Raw genomic sequence first — 18,042 nt, 5'->3', positions numbered from 1 at the left:
GGAGGAGGAGGAGGAGGAGGAGGAGGGGGAGCGGAGGGAGGTGTTTCTGTCAGTTCCGGCTGTTTGTTCGGGAAGTGGATCCGCCGCTGCCGGAGCAGCCCGGAGGGAGCCGCGGATCCCGAGGCCAGCACCGACCCCGCCCGCCCGCCCGCCCTCGCGCGCGCGCGCGCGCCTCCCCCGCCGCCATGGCCCGGGACTACGACCACCTCTTCAAGCTGCTCATCATCGGCGACAGCGGTGAGGGCCGCTGCGGCCGGAGGCGGCGTGGGCCCTGCCGGGCGCGGCCCGCAGGGGCCTCGGGGAGGGCAGGCGGCTGGGCGGGCGGGGAGGTGCCGGCCCGCGCCGGGCGGCCGGGCGGGGCGGCCGGGCGGCCCCAGGGACGCGCGGAGGGGCTCCGTGGCGCGCCGGGGTGAGGCCGGGGCGCGGGGCCGCGGTGTGGAGGGGCCGGGCGCGCGGGGCTCGGGGCCGGGCTCCCGATCCGCTCGCCGCGCCGACCCCTCTGCCCCACGTGTGACCTTGGTCCAGTCGCGCGATCCTCTGGAGTTGGAAGGAGCCGGGTTCGGGTCTCGGGACTACCAGCTTCCTCACCCTGACCTTGGGCGAGTTGTTTCGCCTTTCCGAACCTGGGTTCTCTCGTCTGAGAGGTGGGGACTTGCCTCGCTGGGTAGTACGTGAGTCTTGGGTGAGATGAAGCTGGAAAAGTGCTTTGCACTGGACCTGGCGGAAAGGGAGCTCCTGGTGTGTGGTTGTCAGTAGTGTTTGTAAGCCTGGGTTTCTTTCTGGGGAAAGTCGGGCGGGGGTTGGGGGGGGGGTTAATCTCAGAACCTGCCTCATGGGATTCCTGTGAAGTTTAAATGAAGTAAGACAGGTAAAGCACTTCGCGCCGGGTCTGGCACATTCTTGCTGAATTATTCTCTCTGTGGGATTCCCTGTCTTCATCTGTAAAATGGAGCAGCAGTGGGATCCGCCTCGCTGGGCTGATGGAGTGTTGTTCAAGATAAAACACACGCAGTGTGCAGAACCGAGCACATAGCGCTCCCTGTGTGTTTGCTGTTGCACGCTGCTGGACAGAGCTGAAGGTGGGTCAGCCAACATTACAAAAAAGTGGACCCTCCTTTAGAGCTCCTAAGTCCCTCTCCAGTGCCTGGCACCCTGTCCGTGCCTAATATGTATGTATTGAATGAGTGGATATCCAACATCTTCAGAAAAGATAGGCTTGTTTCTGAGAAAGGGTGGAGGGTTGTAGAGGTGTTTGGAGTGTGGCAAGTAAGCAGGTTTATGGGGTGACCAAGAGGTCAGGGAGGCAGGCCCTGGGAGGTTTATAGGAGCATAGCTGAGGTGCTGGGGTTTTACGATGGGGAAGGAGGCTTGGGAACGTGCCAGATTTACAGACCAAACCTCAGTTGAGTGCTGACAATGGTATCATGTGACTGGAGGCAGAGGCCAGGTTGGTGGTGGAGCCCATGGATTGTTAGGGAAAGCGGGGACCAAATGGAGGGGTTGTTAGGCCTTGAAGTGGGAGCGTTGTGTCAGAGGCCAGGCAGAAGCAGGCGAGTGGCTGGGTTGTGGTCTCACAGTGGAGATGGATCGCGACGTGTCTGGTGATTTGGATCAGGTGAAGGATGGCTGAGGTTTCTGTGGTTGCCCATGGGAGGGAAAAAAGTTTAAGGGCTAATGAGGGAGATGAAGAGTAGCTGTGGCCAGGGGAGCATGGATTCATCCTGGTGTGAATGAGAGAAACCCAGACCAGCTGTGTAGCCTCGAGACCAGCATGGCCTTGGGCTTTTCCCAGGGTCCTGGCACGCTTATGCCTTTCGAGCTTCGTTCTCAGCCCTCACCTCGGTTCTGGAGGAGCTGGCACCAGGGTGATTTTCTGTCCTTTTGGAGTTAAGGTCAGCTTACCACGCTCAAGGTCCCTATCCCTTTGCAAGAGGCCTGGGGCCTGTGTGCAGCCCCACAAAAATGGAAGGCATAAGCTTAGCCAGAAGATGCACCTTCTCCCAGTGAAACCCAGGCCGTGGTTTGGGCCTTCTTTTTCACTATACATTCTTTCCGATGTATTGATTTTTCACTCTGAAGTTAGTTGTGGGAGAAGATTCCCTGGGTCAGGATTTATGGATCTGGCTTCCCGGTTAGTCAGAGCCTATAGGCTGTGTTGACTAGAGGAGATGTAGGCTTTGCAGTTTAACGTTCCCTGACAGTGGGCTGACACTCAAAGCCCAGTGGTTATGAGGCTGGGAGCTGGTAGCCTTGGAAGTTCAGGCTAAGCTCTGGCAGCTGAGCAAGGTAGACTGGCGTCTCGCCCTCCCCTGAATCTGGTTTCTTATGTGATGCTTCCTTAAGGGTTTTCAAACGATTTCATAGACACTCTCTCATTTGGTTCTTACCCATTGCTTGTGTGGTTTGTCAAATAAGGAAACTGAGGCTCAGAGTAGCTGACTAGTCGACTTGCTCCAAGTTGCACAGCTCCTCAGAGGTAAAGCCAGGAGGTTTTTTTGTTTTTTGTCAACAGAGAGCAAAATAGTTTAATAATAAACTTGTTGTTGTTTAGTTGCTAAGTGTCCGACTCTGCTACCCCATGGACTGTAGCCCACCAGGTTTCTCTGTCCATGGGATTCTCCAGGCAAGAACACTGGAGTGGGCTGCCATGCCCTCCTCCAGGGCAAAGCCAGGAGGTAATGCACATGGTGCGTTATAAGCAGCTGGTGTCAGGCCTGGCAGACCGTAGGCCCTCGATGAATGCTAGTCCCTTTCTGTAGAAATCCAGAGCTCTTCTTCCCACTCTGCCACATTGTACTTGCTTCTGGAATACAGCCCCTCAGCTTTTGCATCTCTTCTGTGCCTAAGGTTGTACACGGCCTCTCAGGGGCTTCTGACATTGGCTCTATAACAGCATTTCGTCCGGTCCAGGGGGCCGACCAAACTCATTCTTAGAACCTGCAGGCTGTGTTGAAGATCAAGTTAAAGCCTCTGATTCCACAGCTGAGTGAACTATGGCTCAGAGAGGGAAGTGATTTGTCTGAGGTTGTACAGTGAGTTAGCCACTGAGCCAGGATTCAAGCTGAGCACGCTTTACTCAAAGATCTTGGGGTCTTCAACAGTAGAGAACTGGAGCGAGGAGGAGTGAAGGAGCTGGAGCACACGGGAGGAGCACGGCCAAGGTGGGGCCTGTGGTGGAGGCTTTGAGGACAGAGCATCTGTGCAGGGCGAGGGGCAGAAGCGGGGAGGGCTGGGGTTTGGTGGAGACGGAGAGTGGTGGGTCTGTTTTTTACAGAATGAGTCTGTGTCTCCCCGCTTCCAGAAGGCATCAAGGGCCGGGCTTATACTCCCTGTGGGGTCGAGGGTGATGGGCTGGGGTGGCCGTGGGGAGGTTGTTGACTTCGGCTGAGGTGAAGGCCAATAGGCACCCTGCACTTTCCTGCTTCTGTGGATGCTGCGTGTGTTCCCAAGGCTGCCTCTTCAGGGACATTTAGGAAACGCGTTTCTCAGGGTGGGTTTCCCTCCCTTCCAGAGGGACCCGCCAGGCCAGAGGTGGGTGTTGGCCTGAAGCAGCAGTTGACGGGGTGACTGTAGTGGTTTTGAGCAGCTCTGCAGATGAGCTTGGGGTGAATGAAGCCCCACCCTTCCCCTCCCCCACCCTCCAAGGCCAGGCTAGGGGGGACGCTGCTGCTTTCTTGCTTCATGCAGAGGGTGTACCCTGATCCCTTAGGCCTTTGCTCCCGCTTCCCCCCCCCAGAGTTTGAACAGCCGCGCCTCGGCTCCTCTTCCTGCTGCAGCCGTAGCGTCAGGTGGCATGGCTGGCTGTGATCGGCCCTGGTTTAGTCTCAAGTTCACTGAACAGTGTTCTGTTGGCGCCTACTAAATGCTGGGCCTGGCTTCCAGCCCCAGAGCCATGCAGGGCGAATGAGGTGGGATCCCCTTCCTGGAGGAACTCGTGGCCCAGACACAAGGTTTTCGCTGAGTAAGCGGACCAGGAGGCGCAGGGAGGAAGCAGGGAGCCCGTAGGGTGGTGGCTGGGGGCAGAGCGCTGCCACGAGGGGCCGGCCGGGATCTGCTCCCCACCTCCTCCCCCCGCCCCGGCCCAGCCGACAGGAAGCCTCGCGGGGGCAGCGATGAGGAAGTGGGCCCGGAGCGCACAGGCGCTGAGTGGTGGGCCTGGGGCTGAAGCACCTGTCTGCTCAGAGCAGCGCCGGCCTGCCTCCTGGACAGTCCAAGCCTGGTTCGCTCCGTGAGGCCGACCGGTTCTTCTGGGCATCCCTGGGCGACTCACCCACTGGGAGAGGTCCCCAGAGGAGATGGTCAGAGAGGATGCCTAGGTCAGCTGGGGAAGGGGCAGAGGCCTCGCCTTCTGCGGGTTTGGGGAGCACGCACACACACACGTACGCACAGTTAGCTCTGAACTGGACGTGCAGGGGCACTGTCTGAGACTCCGGGTGAGGAGCTTTTCACGTCTAGCTTTCAGCAGTGCTGCTAAAACTCCTTAACAGGAGTGAGACAGAGGAGCCACTTTGGGTCTCTTTATTTATTTAAAATATTATTTACTTGGCTGCGCCGGATCTTAGTTGGGGCATGTGGGATCTCCTACTAGGGATCGAACTTGTGGCCCCTGTATTGGGATTGTGGAGTCTTAGCCCCTGGGCCACCAGGGAAATCCCAGGTCTTTTTATTATTCCACTTCCTGAAGCAGACGCAGGAAGACTCCCAGAGCAGCATGTATCTGCAGGACTCAGATCCAGCACCGCCCCCCAGCCCTGCCAAGGCACTGAGACCCGTGTGTAGGTCTCGGAGCCTTGGGCACCTCGTCTTCAGAGATGCAGCCAGGCTCGCGGGCATGTGTGCGTGGGCTTCTTTTTGTGCTTGGCTGACCCCGCGGGCCTCGAGGGCGGGACAGGTGTACCTGGGGCCTCATGCTGCCGGGTGTGGGTGTTGATGGGGTTTCAACAATCCTGCCCATCCTTGGAATAGGAGAGGCTGTGGTAAGTGAAACGGTGTGAGTACTGTGAGCTGCCAGACTGAGGAGTGTCAGGCAGATGCCCCCTCCCCACCAGTGGCATCGGCCAGCGGGAGAGTGGCCAGCAGTGGCTTTGAGTTGTCTGGGCCTCCCTTTCCTCGCCTGCAAACCAGCCCTGATGGTCTCCAGGGTGCTTTGCAGCCGTACAGCCCCCGTCTCACCAAGCTGAAGTGCTGCACGTGATGTGTTCTCCGGACGGTGTTCTGGACACACCTTGGGGCCAGGAGCACTGGGTCGGCCTTCCTCAGCCTCATTCCTGTTGTTGGGTCTCCTTGAGGGGTTGCTGGAGCCGGGTGTGGACCCCTTTCTCGTCTCTGGCTTGGGGGCAGCTTGGGGCTCACCCTGAGTTGGAGGGCAAGGTCAGAGGTGGAGAGGGAGGGGTGTTCCGGTGGGAGGCTGGCTGGCTGGGGAGGGAGGTGGGCGCTGTCACGCGTCTGGAGAGCCGGGCCCCGGGCTGTCTCCCTGAATCGGGGACCCAGGCCGCCTCTCACCCCCTGCCCTCTCCCCTGCAGGTGTCGGCAAGAGCAGCTTACTGTTACGTTTCGCAGACAACACTTTCTCAGGTGAGTGTGCCCCTGGGGTGCTGCTGGGTGTTTTGGTTTTAAATCCTTTCCCCTGGTGCCGGTACACCCTGGTCTCTGCCTCAGCAGATTTAAGGGGGGAGTGGTGAGTAGCTTAGAAATCTCTCTAGTCAGTCTGTCTCCAGCTATCTTCTTGAAAAAAAAAAAAAAAGCAGTTGCAGACCCATCATTTTTCTACTCAGGGTCTTTTTTTGTGCCCCAACATTGAAAAAAGAAAGAAAAAAAAACCTGACGCTTAGCACATGCCCATATACAGAGTCGAACAGCAAGACTGAATGGCAAGAAGAGAGAAAGCTGCTCCCGGCCTGCCCCGCACTGACGCTCGGGGTCTCCCCTCACCCCACCTGCGGTGGGCGGCCGCTGGCCTCCCCCAGCATGTTGGGGATCGTCCTTGCACGTCGACTCGCAGCCTGTGGTTCTTTCGAGTGGCTGTGCAGCTTCCTGGGCTGTGCAGGGGTGCACGTGCTTGATCTACACCGTTCTTGACGCGCGCTTGCTTGCTTTCTGGTAGCCTCTCTCAAATGGTGCTGTGTTTCTCGGGACACTATGTTTATTCCTGTGTAGAAGCGGAGTTACAAGGTCAGGGGGTACGTGCTTTTCAGGTTTTCACAGGTCTTGCCAGTTGGCCTTTCACACCTGCGCGAAGCTGAAGGGCTCAGAAGAGCCCCTTGTCAGTGCAGATCGCCGCTGGGTCTCAGTGGTCTTCATGTTTGCTCAGCTGATGGGCGGAAAGTGCTGCCCGCTTGATCTTGCTTCCCCGATCCTGGTGGGCCGCGTTTTCTTTGCTGGAGCTCATCGGTTCGGTGCAGAGGCTTCGGGTTGGCCTGGCCTCTCTGACCGCGGACTGAAGGAATGCCCTGCGATGCCGTGGAGGGAAGTGGTTACCTGGCAGGCGCCTCTCTCTCGGGGGAGAGGTGGGTTTCTCCTGACAGCGGTGGTGTGACATTGGAAACAGTTGGCTTCTTTGCATCACCGTGAGCGTGATGCTCCTCCTCTTTAAAAGAGGAGCTGACGACCATCCCTGCCACACAGAGTTATTGCGAGGAGGGCCCGGGACTAAGTGGCCTCTCAGGAGACATCGCTGGTTTGTGCTTGCTGTTCAGGAACGGCAGCCACTGGGCACTTGCCATTGTGCTAGGAAACCTCCCCTCTGCCCTGTCAGCTCGGCGCTTTCAAAGGGCTCTCTGCTGCAGCCTGTCTCCTCCTCTCCACTCTTATTACCAGCTCAGACCATGGTTGGTTCTCACCTGAGGCATCCCAGCAGCTCCTGCCCACCCATGCCAGGCTGCTGAACTCCTCTTGTCTCTAGCAGGGTCTCTTCTGTTTAAAAACCTCAGTGGACCTCTCTTAAGCGAGCTGAGTTCATAGCAAGGTCTCTCCGTTTTAGGACCACGGACACTCTGGGTCCTGCAGTTCTTTGTTGTGGAGGCTGTTCTGTGCCCCCGTCCTCCACCCCTGGCCCAGCTGTGACATGTGATGTTTCCAGGCATCCCGGGGGGCGGGGAGGGGAGGCCTGAACCACCGCCTGCTGAAAACCGCTGGCCTTCACACTGTCCTTAGCCCCCTGTCCAGCTTCCTTCCTCCTGCTGTCTCGTCCTCCTTTGTGTCTTCGCCAGCTCGCTCGCTTGCTCAGTGGTCAGCCGTGTTTCACAGGCCCACGGCGCTGGGTACTGGGCCGCTCTCCTCGGCAGAGCCCGGTCCCCGCAGAACCAGAGGCCACCCTGGTCTCTGTGCTTCTGCCTCCGCCCTTTCCTCTGCGAGGATGTCCTTCCCCGGCCTGGTCGCAGCCTTGGAAATTGTACCTGTTCTTTCAGGCCAGGCCCAAATGTGACTTCTGCCCCAGAGCCTTCCTTGAGCTCCGCCCGACCCTGAGCTTTGGCCTTTCCTGGCCACTGTCCACTCTTGTCTGCGGCCCCGGGTGAGCATGTGGGCTCCTCCTAGCAGCGGTCCTCAGTGTTTTGGGCACCAGGGACCAGTCTTATGGAAGACGATTTTCCCACAGGCTGGGCGGGGTGGGGCTTAGGGTTTCAGGATGATTCAAGCGCATTACCTATATTGTGCACTTTCATTCTATCATGATGACATCAACTCCACCTCAGATCGTCGGGCATTAGATCTTGGAGGCTGGGGACACCTGCTTCCTAGCATTCGGGCCTTTGAAAGCCTGGATGAGACTGTTCTGTTGCCAGAAATTCTCTCCAGCACCATCTTTCACACAGATGCCTCTGGAGAGCTATTTACAATGCCGCTCATGCTTGGGTTAAACCCTTCAATGCCTCCCTGTCACACACGAGAGAAAGTCCAAGCTCTTGAAAACGGAGCAAAAGCCGAGAGCTGGCCTGGAACCCCCACCCCAACCTGCCTCCCGACGTGTGCTCAACCTCACATCATTCCCCCCGCCACACACACCCCCCTCCCCCACACACCCATTGCAAAAGCTGAGAGCTGACCTGGAACCCCCCCCCCCCCCCCCCGCCTCCTGACGTGTGCTCAACCTCACATCACCCTCACAGGCACACACACCGCACACATACACACACCCACACACACACACATGCACCATTGCTATTTCTGCTGCTGTCTCTTCTGCCTGGAGCAGTTTTTCAAATTGCAGGTCATGACTTGTCTGTGTGTGTTTTTTAAAATCGGGGTATAGTTGATTGCCGTTGCTGTGTTTCAGGTGTCCAGCAGCGTGAATCAGCCACGCATACGCACAGATCCGCTCTTTAGGCTCTTCTCTAGGCTGTCGCAGAGTGCTGAGTGGAGTCCCTGTGCTGTGCAGTAGGTTCTTGTTAGTCATCTATTTTGTATATAACAGGGAGTGTATGACTTGTTTATGCTTTAGAAAGTTAATTTTGTGGGTTGTTTAAAATGTTTGGAATGGAGTAGGAAAGAGAAACCCAGAGTGTGCCGTGGTCCCCCACGGTCCCTGGGCAACTCTGGTGGAGCGTTTCCCGCCACAGTCATGGCCCCTCTCTCATTTCCTCTTGGAGGAAATGGTGGGTTCATTGCTCTTGAAACTGTCTTCTGTATCACTTTGTTTCATTGTAGCCTGTCTCCTGCCCTCACCTTGGGGCTCAGACTGTTTTGTCCAGGGCTGTGTCCTCCAGGCACTTGGAGTGAGCTGGGCGGGGTGGAGCCCAGGGTCACCTGGGCTGTTGAGGATGCAGTCTGACCGGGGTGGCCCTGGGTCGTGCTAACATCCCTGTGTGTGCAGGCAGTTACATCACCACGATCGGAGTGGATTTCAAGATTCGCACTGTGGAGATCAACGGGGAGAAAGTGAAGCTGCAGATCTGGGACACGGCTGGGCAGGAGCGCTTCCGCACCATCACCTCCACGTGAGTCAGGCTGGCCCAGCCCGCTCTGACCCCCTGCCCCCTCTTAGACCACCCCCCCGGCAGGCCCCCTGCCTCCACATAGATCTCCGGTCCCCACTCAGACCCCTGGCCCCCGACATTGGGAAATGGCTCTGGGCGCCCCCAAGGCTGTGGGGAGGTGTGCTCCTGGCCGAGTGCAGCTCTTCCCCTTGAAGACCCGAGAAGCGGACGGGGCGCGTGCAGTCCTGCCCGTGGTGGGCAGTAGCCTCACGCCTCCCTCTGGGGCTGGCAGGGCCGCGTGCGTCAGTCAGTGGAGCCTCTGGTTCCTTTGTCTTTATTTTTATTTTTTAAAGATTTACGTATTTATTTATTTATTTATTTTGCCTGCGCTGGGTCTTGGTTGCGGTATGTGGGCTTCGCCTTCTGTGGAGCACGGGCTCAATGCTTGGGGCTTCGTGGACCATAGGATCGAACCCGTGTCCCTGAGATTGGAAGGCAGAGCCTTAACCAGTGGACCACCAGGGAAGTCCCTCCTTTGTCTTTAAAATGGGGTCACAGAGCTGGTGCTGGCCTCGCCAGGCGCTCAGACACTCAGGCAGCGAGGGTACTCTTGTTCAGCGTCAGCTCGCCTGCTGGAGGGGCCAGCTCTGTCATCACCCTGACGTGGAGGGGGCGTCTCTCTGTTGGGGGTCTGGAAGGAGCACTGGTAGGTGGGAGGCTGTTGGGCGGCCCCCTCCTCTGCCTCCCAAAGCTGTTGACTGGGGACCCGGCGCACCCTGGAGTCTTCCCTGCTGGCTCAGATGGTAAAGAATCCGCCTGCAGTGAAGGAGACCTGGGTTCATGCAGTCGCTGGTCAGGAAGATGCCCTGGAGGAGGAAATGGCAACCCACTCCTGTATTCTTGCCTGGGAAATGCCAGGCACAGAGGAGCCTGGTGGGTTACAGTCCATGGGGTTGCAAGAGCCGGACATGACTGAGCGACAAACAGACCCAGCTCACCCTGAGGGTCGCCCTCCTTTGTTGCCGCAGGACCTTTGTGTCTCTGCTGTAAATGGGTGGAAAGCTGGCTGGAGCCCCCGACTGTGTGCTGGGTCCTGCGGAGTGGCTCTCAGTTCTTGGGCTGTTACTGGAACAGGTTCTGGGAAAGAACAGGACTTTGAAGGCAGGTGGTTCGGAATTTACATTTCTGCCCCCTGTGTGACCTTGGGCAAGTTGCCTAAAATCTCAGTTGTTTAGTTTCCAGGGGGCTTGTCTTTGGGGTTTGCATTAATGCGAGGTCCCATGTGCTTGGGCTTCACGTAGAAGATTCCATGGAGCTCCCTGCGGTTGGTGTTCTCATCACCCCAGTTACACGGATGGGGGAGCTTCTGAGGGGTGTGTGCAGAGTAGGAGCCGGGCCCAGCCCGGAGTGGCTGCTGCTCCTCTTGGCCTCTCCTCTGCCTCCCCCAGCGGGTCCCGTGGTGGGGGGCTCTCGGGGAAGCACCACCAAGTTCCCTCTCCTCCCTGCGAGGTGGAGGCGGGCGGCCCCCAGGCTGGCCGCCCATCGGGGCTGCTGAGCATCCCAGGGGTGCTAAGTGTCGGGGTGAAGAGACCCCAGGGTGGTGGCTGGGAGTACGGGGGAACCCGGGGGTGCCAGCTAGGGGTGTGGGGGTGACAGACCGGTGGGTGGGTGGCCCTGGGGGCTTGGAGGCTTGGGGGCTGGAGCCTGAGCCTCCCTGGAGCAGGAGGGGGTCCGGTCACTGGGCCAGCCCTGAGATGAGCACACGCGCCATGGGCCATGCCTCCCTGAGAGCCTGGGGGCTTCGCAGGGCAGGTCTATGCAGCCTCCTCCCGATGAGCTGCTTGAGCCCCCTTGTGTCAGCGGCTGCTAGCAAGGTCCGAGCTGAGGGGCAGCTGGAGCCAAGGCTCCCAGGGTAGTTGGACGCCATGCGCCTGGGCCACCCGAGCTTCCAGGCCTGAATGAGACCAGGACCTCTTGTCGGTGTCGCGAGGTATGGGCACTGACCAGGGGTCCTCCTCTAGGCCGGGACTGTCGCCAAGGACTGTGGTTGCTTCATCTCGTTTAATCCTAGTAAAGAGTCCTGTGGTTCTCTCCATGTACGGACAAGAAAAGTGAGGCCTGCAGAGGGTGGAGGGACCTGGCTTGGTCAGTTAGGCAGGAGTTGAATTGAGGTCTGCCCGATGCCAAGTCTCTTGCCTTTAACTCAGCTGTCCCCCAGCCGTTTTGGCACCAGCAACCAATTTCATGGAAGGTGGTTCTTCCTCGGTCTGGGGGTAGGGGGATGGCCTGGGGACGGTTCGAGCACGTGACGTATGTTTTTTAAGTTTATTTATTTGGCCGGGTCAGGTCTTCACTGCGGCATTCGAACTCTCAGTCATGGCATGTGAGATCTAGTTCCCTGACCAGGGATCGAACCTGGGCCTCCTGCATTGGGAGCACAGGCTCAGCCACTGGACCAGCAGGGACGTGCGGCACCTGACATTTACTGTGCTTTATTTCTAATCTAATGCTGCCGCTGATCTGACAGGAGGTGCTGGTCTGCGACCCGGAGGTTGGGGACCCGCGCTTTAACGGATCCATGGCCCCGCCCTCTGCTGGCCCCCCACCCCCAGGGACGAGGGCTGAGCCAGCGGCAGATGCTATGGTGGCTCCTGTGGGTTAAAACCAGCCGAGAACGCTGGGCCTGTGGCCACAAGAGATGCTCCAGGCCAGGCAGTGGGGCTGGGGTCAGCTCCCTCCAGGGCAGCAGGAAGGGGCTGAACTGCCTCCTTCATCCTTTAGGGGGACTGGAATTCCTCGGCCACCTGAGGGCAAGCTGGGTTTGTCCCAGGAGGCTGGAGGAGGGGTGCGCTGCACTTGGGAGGCTGGGGGGGTTGTTGAGGGAAGGAGCTGGGAAGAGGTCAGGGGTGGGGCAGTCTGGGGGCAGTAGCGTGGCCCCTGCTGATTCAGGGCTCTAAAAGAGAAACTAAGACTGCATCCTGTCTGCCCACTGAGAACGAATGCCCTGTTGTCCCCTCACCGCTTCTTGCCTGTGGCGGCTGGGGTTCGCTGACCCTGAGCGGTGTGGCTGGGGGCATGGGTCGGGTGGTGGTGGGAGAGGCCGAGGCAGGGAAGGCCCGGCCTGGGCCATGGCTGCCGGCAGCCCCTTCACCAAGCCTCCTGTCCTAGCGGGGACGTGGTGGCTGCCTGTCTGTGATAGCGGGTGAGCGGAGAGCATCGCGGTCGTGTTGGCACAGAGCCAAGCTGTGGCACGTGGACGTGGTGCCTGATGGTGGGGGAGTGACAGGCCCGGCGGCCCGGCACCTGAGCTCCACGACCCAGGCTGGTCTCCCTCCGCCATTTCTCGGCATCCTGGGTTGTCTCAACAGAGGAGGGTTGGGAAGCACTGTCCACTGTTCGCATGTCCGTTGCTGGTGGGGGACAGTTGTCGCCCTCCTCTCCCTGTTTCCTGGCTTGCTCTCCTGTACGTGCTCAGGTGGGCGACCCCCAGGTGGACCCAGGTGATGATCTGGGGGGAAGGGGGGCAGGGTGTGGATGGCTTGATTGTTCGGGCTGCCCAGGGCAGGGCTTTGTCCCCAGGAAGGCAGAGCTGTGGGTGGACGAAGCCCCAGCGGATGTCAGCCGGGGTCCCAGAGTGGAGAGCGGGCGGCTCTCCCTCCCTGGTGGCCAGCCCAAGGGAGCCGCCCTCACTGCCCTTGGTTTTCTTCTGCCCACTTCTGGGGCCCAGAGTGTCGCTGAAGGACTGTTAATGGTGATGATAAAGAGCTGGTCCTTGTGAAAACATGTATTGTCACCTTAGTCATACAGCCACCCCCAGAGTTACCTCCTGGTACCCCCATTTTACAGTTGAGGGAACCAAGGTGCCATGAGGTGTGTGCAGTAACCTTCCCAGGTCCACACCGCCTTCCAGAGGCGGAGCTCGGTTGACTTTGTTGTGTGATGGGGCTGTGAGGAGTGTGCCAGAGCGCTGCTGGGCGCGGCTGAAAACGCAGTGCACGTGCGGCCTGGCCGGCTCCGTCTTCACGGGGCCTGTGTTGCTTCAGGACCGCCACCGGGGAGGGCCTGCTGTCCTGCGGGCCCAGGAGGTGGAGGCGCTTCGGGCTGGCTCAGGGAGGCCACTGTCCACCCATGAGCCCGTCTCTTATGGGCAGGGGGTCTTCCTCTCCCTCTCAGAGGCTCCTGTGAGTGAGTGTCTCCGCGTGCCGGGTGAGGTGACGTGTTGGCCGCTGGGTCGGAGCTGGCTCTCTGGAGGACCATGAGGCCTGTGCTCCCTGCCTGTCCCCCTGAACTTTTGAGGCAGCTCCCTCCTGCCTGAAGCCCTTCCCGCTGACCTCAGACCCAGCCTGGACGTGCCTGGAGTGGCAGGAAGGCAGGTGCCTGCCCATCCCCTGGGGTGTGAACAGACCTTGGCAGGCCTCACAAGTGGCACCTGTCCTTGAAATAGCATTTTACTAAGACAGGTTTGAGGACAGAAAAACTTTCTTGGATGTCAAAGAGCACAGTGATAATATGCTGTCGAATGTAAACCTTGCCTGAGTATTCTCTTTTTGTGTTTATTTACCTGGCTATGCCAGGTCTTGGTTGCGGTGCAGGAGACCTTTAGTTGTAGCAGTCAGGTCGTAGTTGCTGCTGGTGGGATCTAGTTCCCTGACCAGGGATCGAACCCTGGTCCCCTGCACTGGGAGCTCTGAGTCTCAGGCGCTGAACCATCAGGGAACGCCCCATTGCCTGAACTTGAAAAAGGAAACAACTTAAGTTTCATGCTGTCGGCTGCCTCTGAACAATCTGGCTGACCCTGCAGGGCGGGGCACTCCTTACGCACTGCGCCCGGGGAGCAGGGTGAGCGGCAGTGCTGACCAGGCCCCAACGTCCAGCTTGAGGCCTCTGGGCCTGGGGTGACGGGCCCTTGCCTTCCCCACCCGCTGTCCGGGTGCAGGCCGGCGGGTCCTGCGAAGGGGCTGCCCTTATTTACGCCATAGCTCTGACGCCGACCCTGGTCCCACAGGTATTATCGGGGGACCCATGGGGTCATCGTGGTCTACGACGTCACCAGCGCTGAATCCTTTGTCAACGTGAAGCGGTGGCTTCATGAAATCAACCAGAACTGTGATGACGTGTGCCGGATCCTAGGTGAGGCCGGGTGGCCAGTGGGCGGGGCGGGGCGGGGGCGGGGCGGGGCGGCCAGTGGGCGGGGCGGGGCGGGGGCGGGGCGGGGGCGGGGCGGGCTGACTCTGCCTTGCCTTCCAGTGGGGAATAAGAACGACGATCCCGAGCGCAAGGTGGTGGAGACCGAAGACGCCTACAAGTTCGCCGGGCAGATGGGGATCCAGTTGTTTGAGACCAGCGCCAAGGAGAATGTCAACGTGGAAGAGGTGAGGCCTGCGCCAGAAGGGCTGGGAGCGCGGGCACCGCTCCCCCCCACTGCCCCCGACTCTGCCTTGGCCGCCAGGGCGGGTAGCCCACAGCATCGTCGTAGCGGCCACTGATCGAGTGCCCTCTGTGTGCACCAGGCTCCGCGCCCGGGCATCCCCCTGCTGGGGCCACCTCGCACCTTAGCAGTCCTGAGGGAGAGGCTGCCTCAGATGTGGGCCTGCCCCCACAGCCGGGCGCACGTCCACTCAGTCCTCCCCGCCCCGCACTGTCCCCTCTCCCCACTCTCTGGCTTTCTTTCCCTGGGCCTCGGCCTGCAGAGCAGCTTGCTTTGCTGTGGCCTCCAGAGCTGGTGAGTGTCCGGGCTGGCCCCAGGTACACCCCAGGCAGGCTGAGCGCCACATATGCCGGGGCTGCTGGAAGCGCTTGGGAGCTTTTGGGAAGGTCCTGCCTGTGGGGTTGGAGCCCAGGGGTCCAGGGGGCTGATCCCCCCTGCGTCCTGGGACACAAGCTGCCCAGCAGTGGGGACCCTGCGCCCCTGCGTCCGGCTAGGGTCACACTGTGGGCTTTTCCCCTGGGGGCCTGCGGCGGGGCCCTGAGCCTTTTCCAGGCTCCTCGTTCTCGTGTAGGTTGGGGTGGGGTGAGGCCTGCCCCCTAGGTTGTACTTGATTCCTTCCCCAGGAGTGGAGGGAGCTGGGGGGGACGGTTCTCAGTAGGACGTGCGGTGAGGTGGTGTGGCGTGGGCAGACTCTGGTTTGTCACCAGTGCAGGGGCACCTTTATCTGTGTTGCCCAAGGTGTCAGCCGAAGGAAAGGAGCTCTGTCCTTTCACAGAAAGGCTGGAAAATCCTGAGCCTGACTTCCCCGAGACACAGCTCAGAGGTCTTTGATGCTTTTCCTTTCTGACCTCTGTAGTTCACCGCCTTCTAGATGGGGCTTGAAGACAGATGTGCAGAAACAGCCCCCAGTGGACTGGAAGGCTGGGCCCGGGGAGGCGGGAGGGGCTGCGTTGACCAGCATGAGGGGGGCGCAGCTGTGACAGGGCCTCCTCCCCTGTCTGAGGCCGCCCTGCCTTCTTCACCCTCATAGATGTTCAACTGCATCACAGAGCTGGTCCTCCGGGCAAAGAAGGACAACCTAGCAAAACAGCAGCAGCAACAACAGAACGACGTGGTGAAGCTCACGAAGAACAGTAAACGGAAGAAACGCTGCTGCTAATGCCCCCAGCCCATTGCAGAGACTGCGCTGCTGCCGTGCCCCCCGCCCCGGGCCGGGGGCTCCTCTCCTGGGGGACAGTCTCAGTTCCGTGCCGTTATTTAAAGAATTCTCTCCACGTTTTTGTACTGGGAGGCGCCGTCGGGACTTCCTCCCCCCCCCCCGAGTGCCAAGAAGGTGTGGGACGGCCTGCCCTTCCCTTCCGGCGCCCCTGTCCCCCGGCCGAGCGCCCAGGCTGGCGAGGACGCTGCCAGCCAAGCGGACTGATTAACCGGAGTCTGTACATAGTGTATATCGCTTTAACCAGCGCGCCACCCTCATCCTGCTCCGGCTTTTGCCTCCTTCGTGCCAGCCTGCTGCGACATCCCCTCCCCTCCCCACCCTACCCCGACTTACCGCCAGCAGCTTCCGGAGAGGACAGGATCACGTTCTAGAACAAGTACCTTTTGCCAACCTGGGGTGGTGCCGTGGGCTCCACGGGACTCGTTCTCTCTCACCGGCATCAGCGTCTCCCCCTGCTTGGAGGGCTGGCCCCCACCCCTCCCCATCCCGCCTCGTCACCGCTCCAGCAGCTGGGGGATCCCGCCTTGAGGTGGGCCCCGGGGTCCCCCTGGAGGTCTGGCCCTTCGCTTCCAGAGGAGGGATCACTCCTGCCCTTTGGCCCACAGATTTCTTGTCCTGCCTTCCAGATGCCTCAGCTACAACCTAGGGGAGCTGTGGCTTCTGACTTATTTATACCAACCTGTTTGGGTTCCAACAGAAAGGTAGGGGTGTGTTTGTGCACAGATGGGCTTGCCATTGGGCGTCTGCTAAGGAGCGTCATTTTAACAGATAAAAGTGAAGCCAAATCAAATGAATTAAGTTCCTCACTTTTTTCTCTCTTCCTGAGGCTTGGTTGCACAGCAGCAAAAGTTGCAGCCTCCTCACTCTGGGTCCAGTGTTTTTAGAAAAAATGGCTTCCTGTTGCCACGGAGCTGGGCTCCTGGCCATTTCCTGGTGGGAAAGGAGGGGCCTCCCTTGGAGTCATGGGTCTCCAATGAGCACCTGGCACCCCTCAGTGTGGGGGAACGGGTGTCGGGCCGCTGGGTCCTGGGGATGGTGCCTCTGAGCTGGATGTAGGCGGCCTTGGGGTGCTCTGGGCCTGGGGAGGCGGGGCTGGGGGTTGGCAGTACAAAGGCAGCATGAGAATTTCTTGGCGGGTGGTAGGGAATGGCCGCCTGGGCTGGGCGCCAGCCATGACTCGCCCTGGTGCCCTTGGAGGAACAACCAGGGTCTTTTGCACTTGATTATGGTTACCCTATCTCCCCTTTGAGACACTTCATTCACCTTTCCCCTAAAAGATCATGTAACCTGGGAATAATTTATTTCAGCACCATGATGTGTTCTATTAGATTTCCTTTCCTAGGAGATTTCCAGGTCAAGCCCCGATTGGACAATCACATCACAGATTCACTGCAGATTTCCCATGTCACTGTTGGTGGGTTTTTAATCAATAAAAACTGGGGGTTTCGTCTGACCTGTCTCCACTTCCCCAAGACTGCCAAAAGCCCTCGGTTCTGGGTGACCGGCCTTCCTCACTCTGGAGCCACGGGACGAGGTGGGGGTGCTCCGGGCCTGGGGAGGTGGGGCTGGGGGCTGGCAGCAGGCAGCCGTTGGGTTGGGTGCTCGGGGCCATAGCGCGGTCTCAGTCTTCAGGACTGTCCCAGCCACCCCAGGTCCCCAGAGGGTGTGGAGAATCGGGGCTTAGCCCTGAGCGTTCCGGTGACGCTGGTGTGGCAGAGCTCGCAGATTTAGGCAATAAGGGGTGGGGGGTCCTGCAAGTTTCCAGCACAGGCAAGAAGCCTCCGTGGCTTCCGGCTGCTGGACACCCAGACCCAGGTGGGGGGAAGATTCGGTGATGGCAGCGTGCCCGTCCGCAGAGTGTCTCACGCATGAATGGGGGGTGGGGGTGGGGGGGACTCAGGGCTGGACCAGCGTTCTGGTGGACCTGATGTGAACTTCCTGTCAACAACACTTTTAAATGGTTTGCTAGGATTATTTCTGTATTGAAAGTTTCTAATTATGCTTTTTAAAAAAAATACTAAAAATAAAGGTTCAAGCTGCCAAATCTTCTTGCAGGGTCTGTTTGCTCTCCTCCAGCTGTGCCCTGGGTGGGCCTGGCAGCTCCCCACCCCTTGCGTCTAGCCCTTGTCTGTTCTGGTCTGAGTCCCGCACAGGTGTCCATCGAGGCCCCAGGACACTTTCAGAAGCCAGGGTGGCTCTGTACGTGAAAGGTGGGGCCAGGCTGAGCTCCTCGCTCTGACTGCAGCACACACGGTAAGACACCAGGGAGCTGTAGTGCTGGCCGGGAGCCCAGGGCCAGGGTGGATGTGGCACCTTGGGTCACAGCTCACAAAATAGCTGTCACTGATGCCTGCCTTCACCCTCCAGGTGGGGGGTGTGTGTGTGCGTGCCCCTTCCTGGCTGAATCCACTGACTTGATACCAACGCATGAGGTGACCTCCCAGGGGCGTGGGGGACTCTGCCTTTGCATAACCAGCCAGTGG

At 59.4% G+C, this 18,042-nt stretch overlaps 1 protein-coding gene across 3 annotated transcripts; it reads left to right on the top strand.

Moving 5' to 3' along the window:
- The first annotated feature begins 51 nt into the window (after window positions 1–51).
- On the top strand, window positions 52–17,603 carry RAB35 (RAB35, member RAS oncogene family). Of its 3 annotated transcripts, none has more exons than XM_027956609.2 (6): window positions 52–237; window positions 5,524–5,574; window positions 8,810–8,933; window positions 13,918–14,042; window positions 14,160–14,284; window positions 15,371–17,603. In XM_027956609.2, exons 1-6 carry the CDS (start codon window positions 186–188, stop codon window positions 15,497–15,499), a joined length of 606 nt encoding a protein of 201 aa, XP_027812410.1. In that variant the 5' UTR covers window positions 52–185; the 3' UTR covers window positions 15,500–17,603. The 3 variants fall into 3 exon arrangements, with proteins under 3 accessions (XP_027812410.1, XP_027812411.1, XP_042090003.1); XM_042234069.2 differs by lacking the exon at window positions 52–237 and adding an exon at window positions 4,356–4,835; XM_027956610.3 differs by lacking the exon at window positions 14,160–14,284 and having other exon boundaries at window positions 89–237; window positions 15,371–15,477.
- The last annotated feature ends 439 nt before the right edge of the window (window positions 17,604–18,042 follow it).

Source organism: Ovis aries, chromosome 17, assembly GCF_016772045.2.
Source record: "Ovis aries strain OAR_USU_Benz2616 breed Rambouillet chromosome 17, ARS-UI_Ramb_v3.0, whole genome shotgun sequence".
In the NCBI taxonomy this organism is placed as follows: Eukaryota; Metazoa; Chordata; class Mammalia; order Artiodactyla; family Bovidae; genus Ovis; species Ovis aries.
The sequence above is the reverse complement of the archived record's forward strand: the minus strand, read 5'-3'. Positions and strand labels throughout refer to the sequence as shown.

Coding starts and splice junctions, on each gene's coding strand:
- RAB35 (XM_042234069.2), top strand. CDS start 4,712: ATGTATCTGCAGGACTCAGATCCAGCACCGCCCCCCAGCCCTGCCAAG. Junction 4,836..5,523: donor AGCCAGGCTCGCGGGCATGT/GTGCGTGGGCTT, acceptor TCTCCCCTGCAG/GTGTCGGCAAGAGCAGCTTA. Junction 14,043..14,159: donor TGACGTGTGCCGGATCCTAG/GTGAGGCCGGGT, acceptor CTTGCCTTCCAG/TGGGGAATAAGAACGACGAT.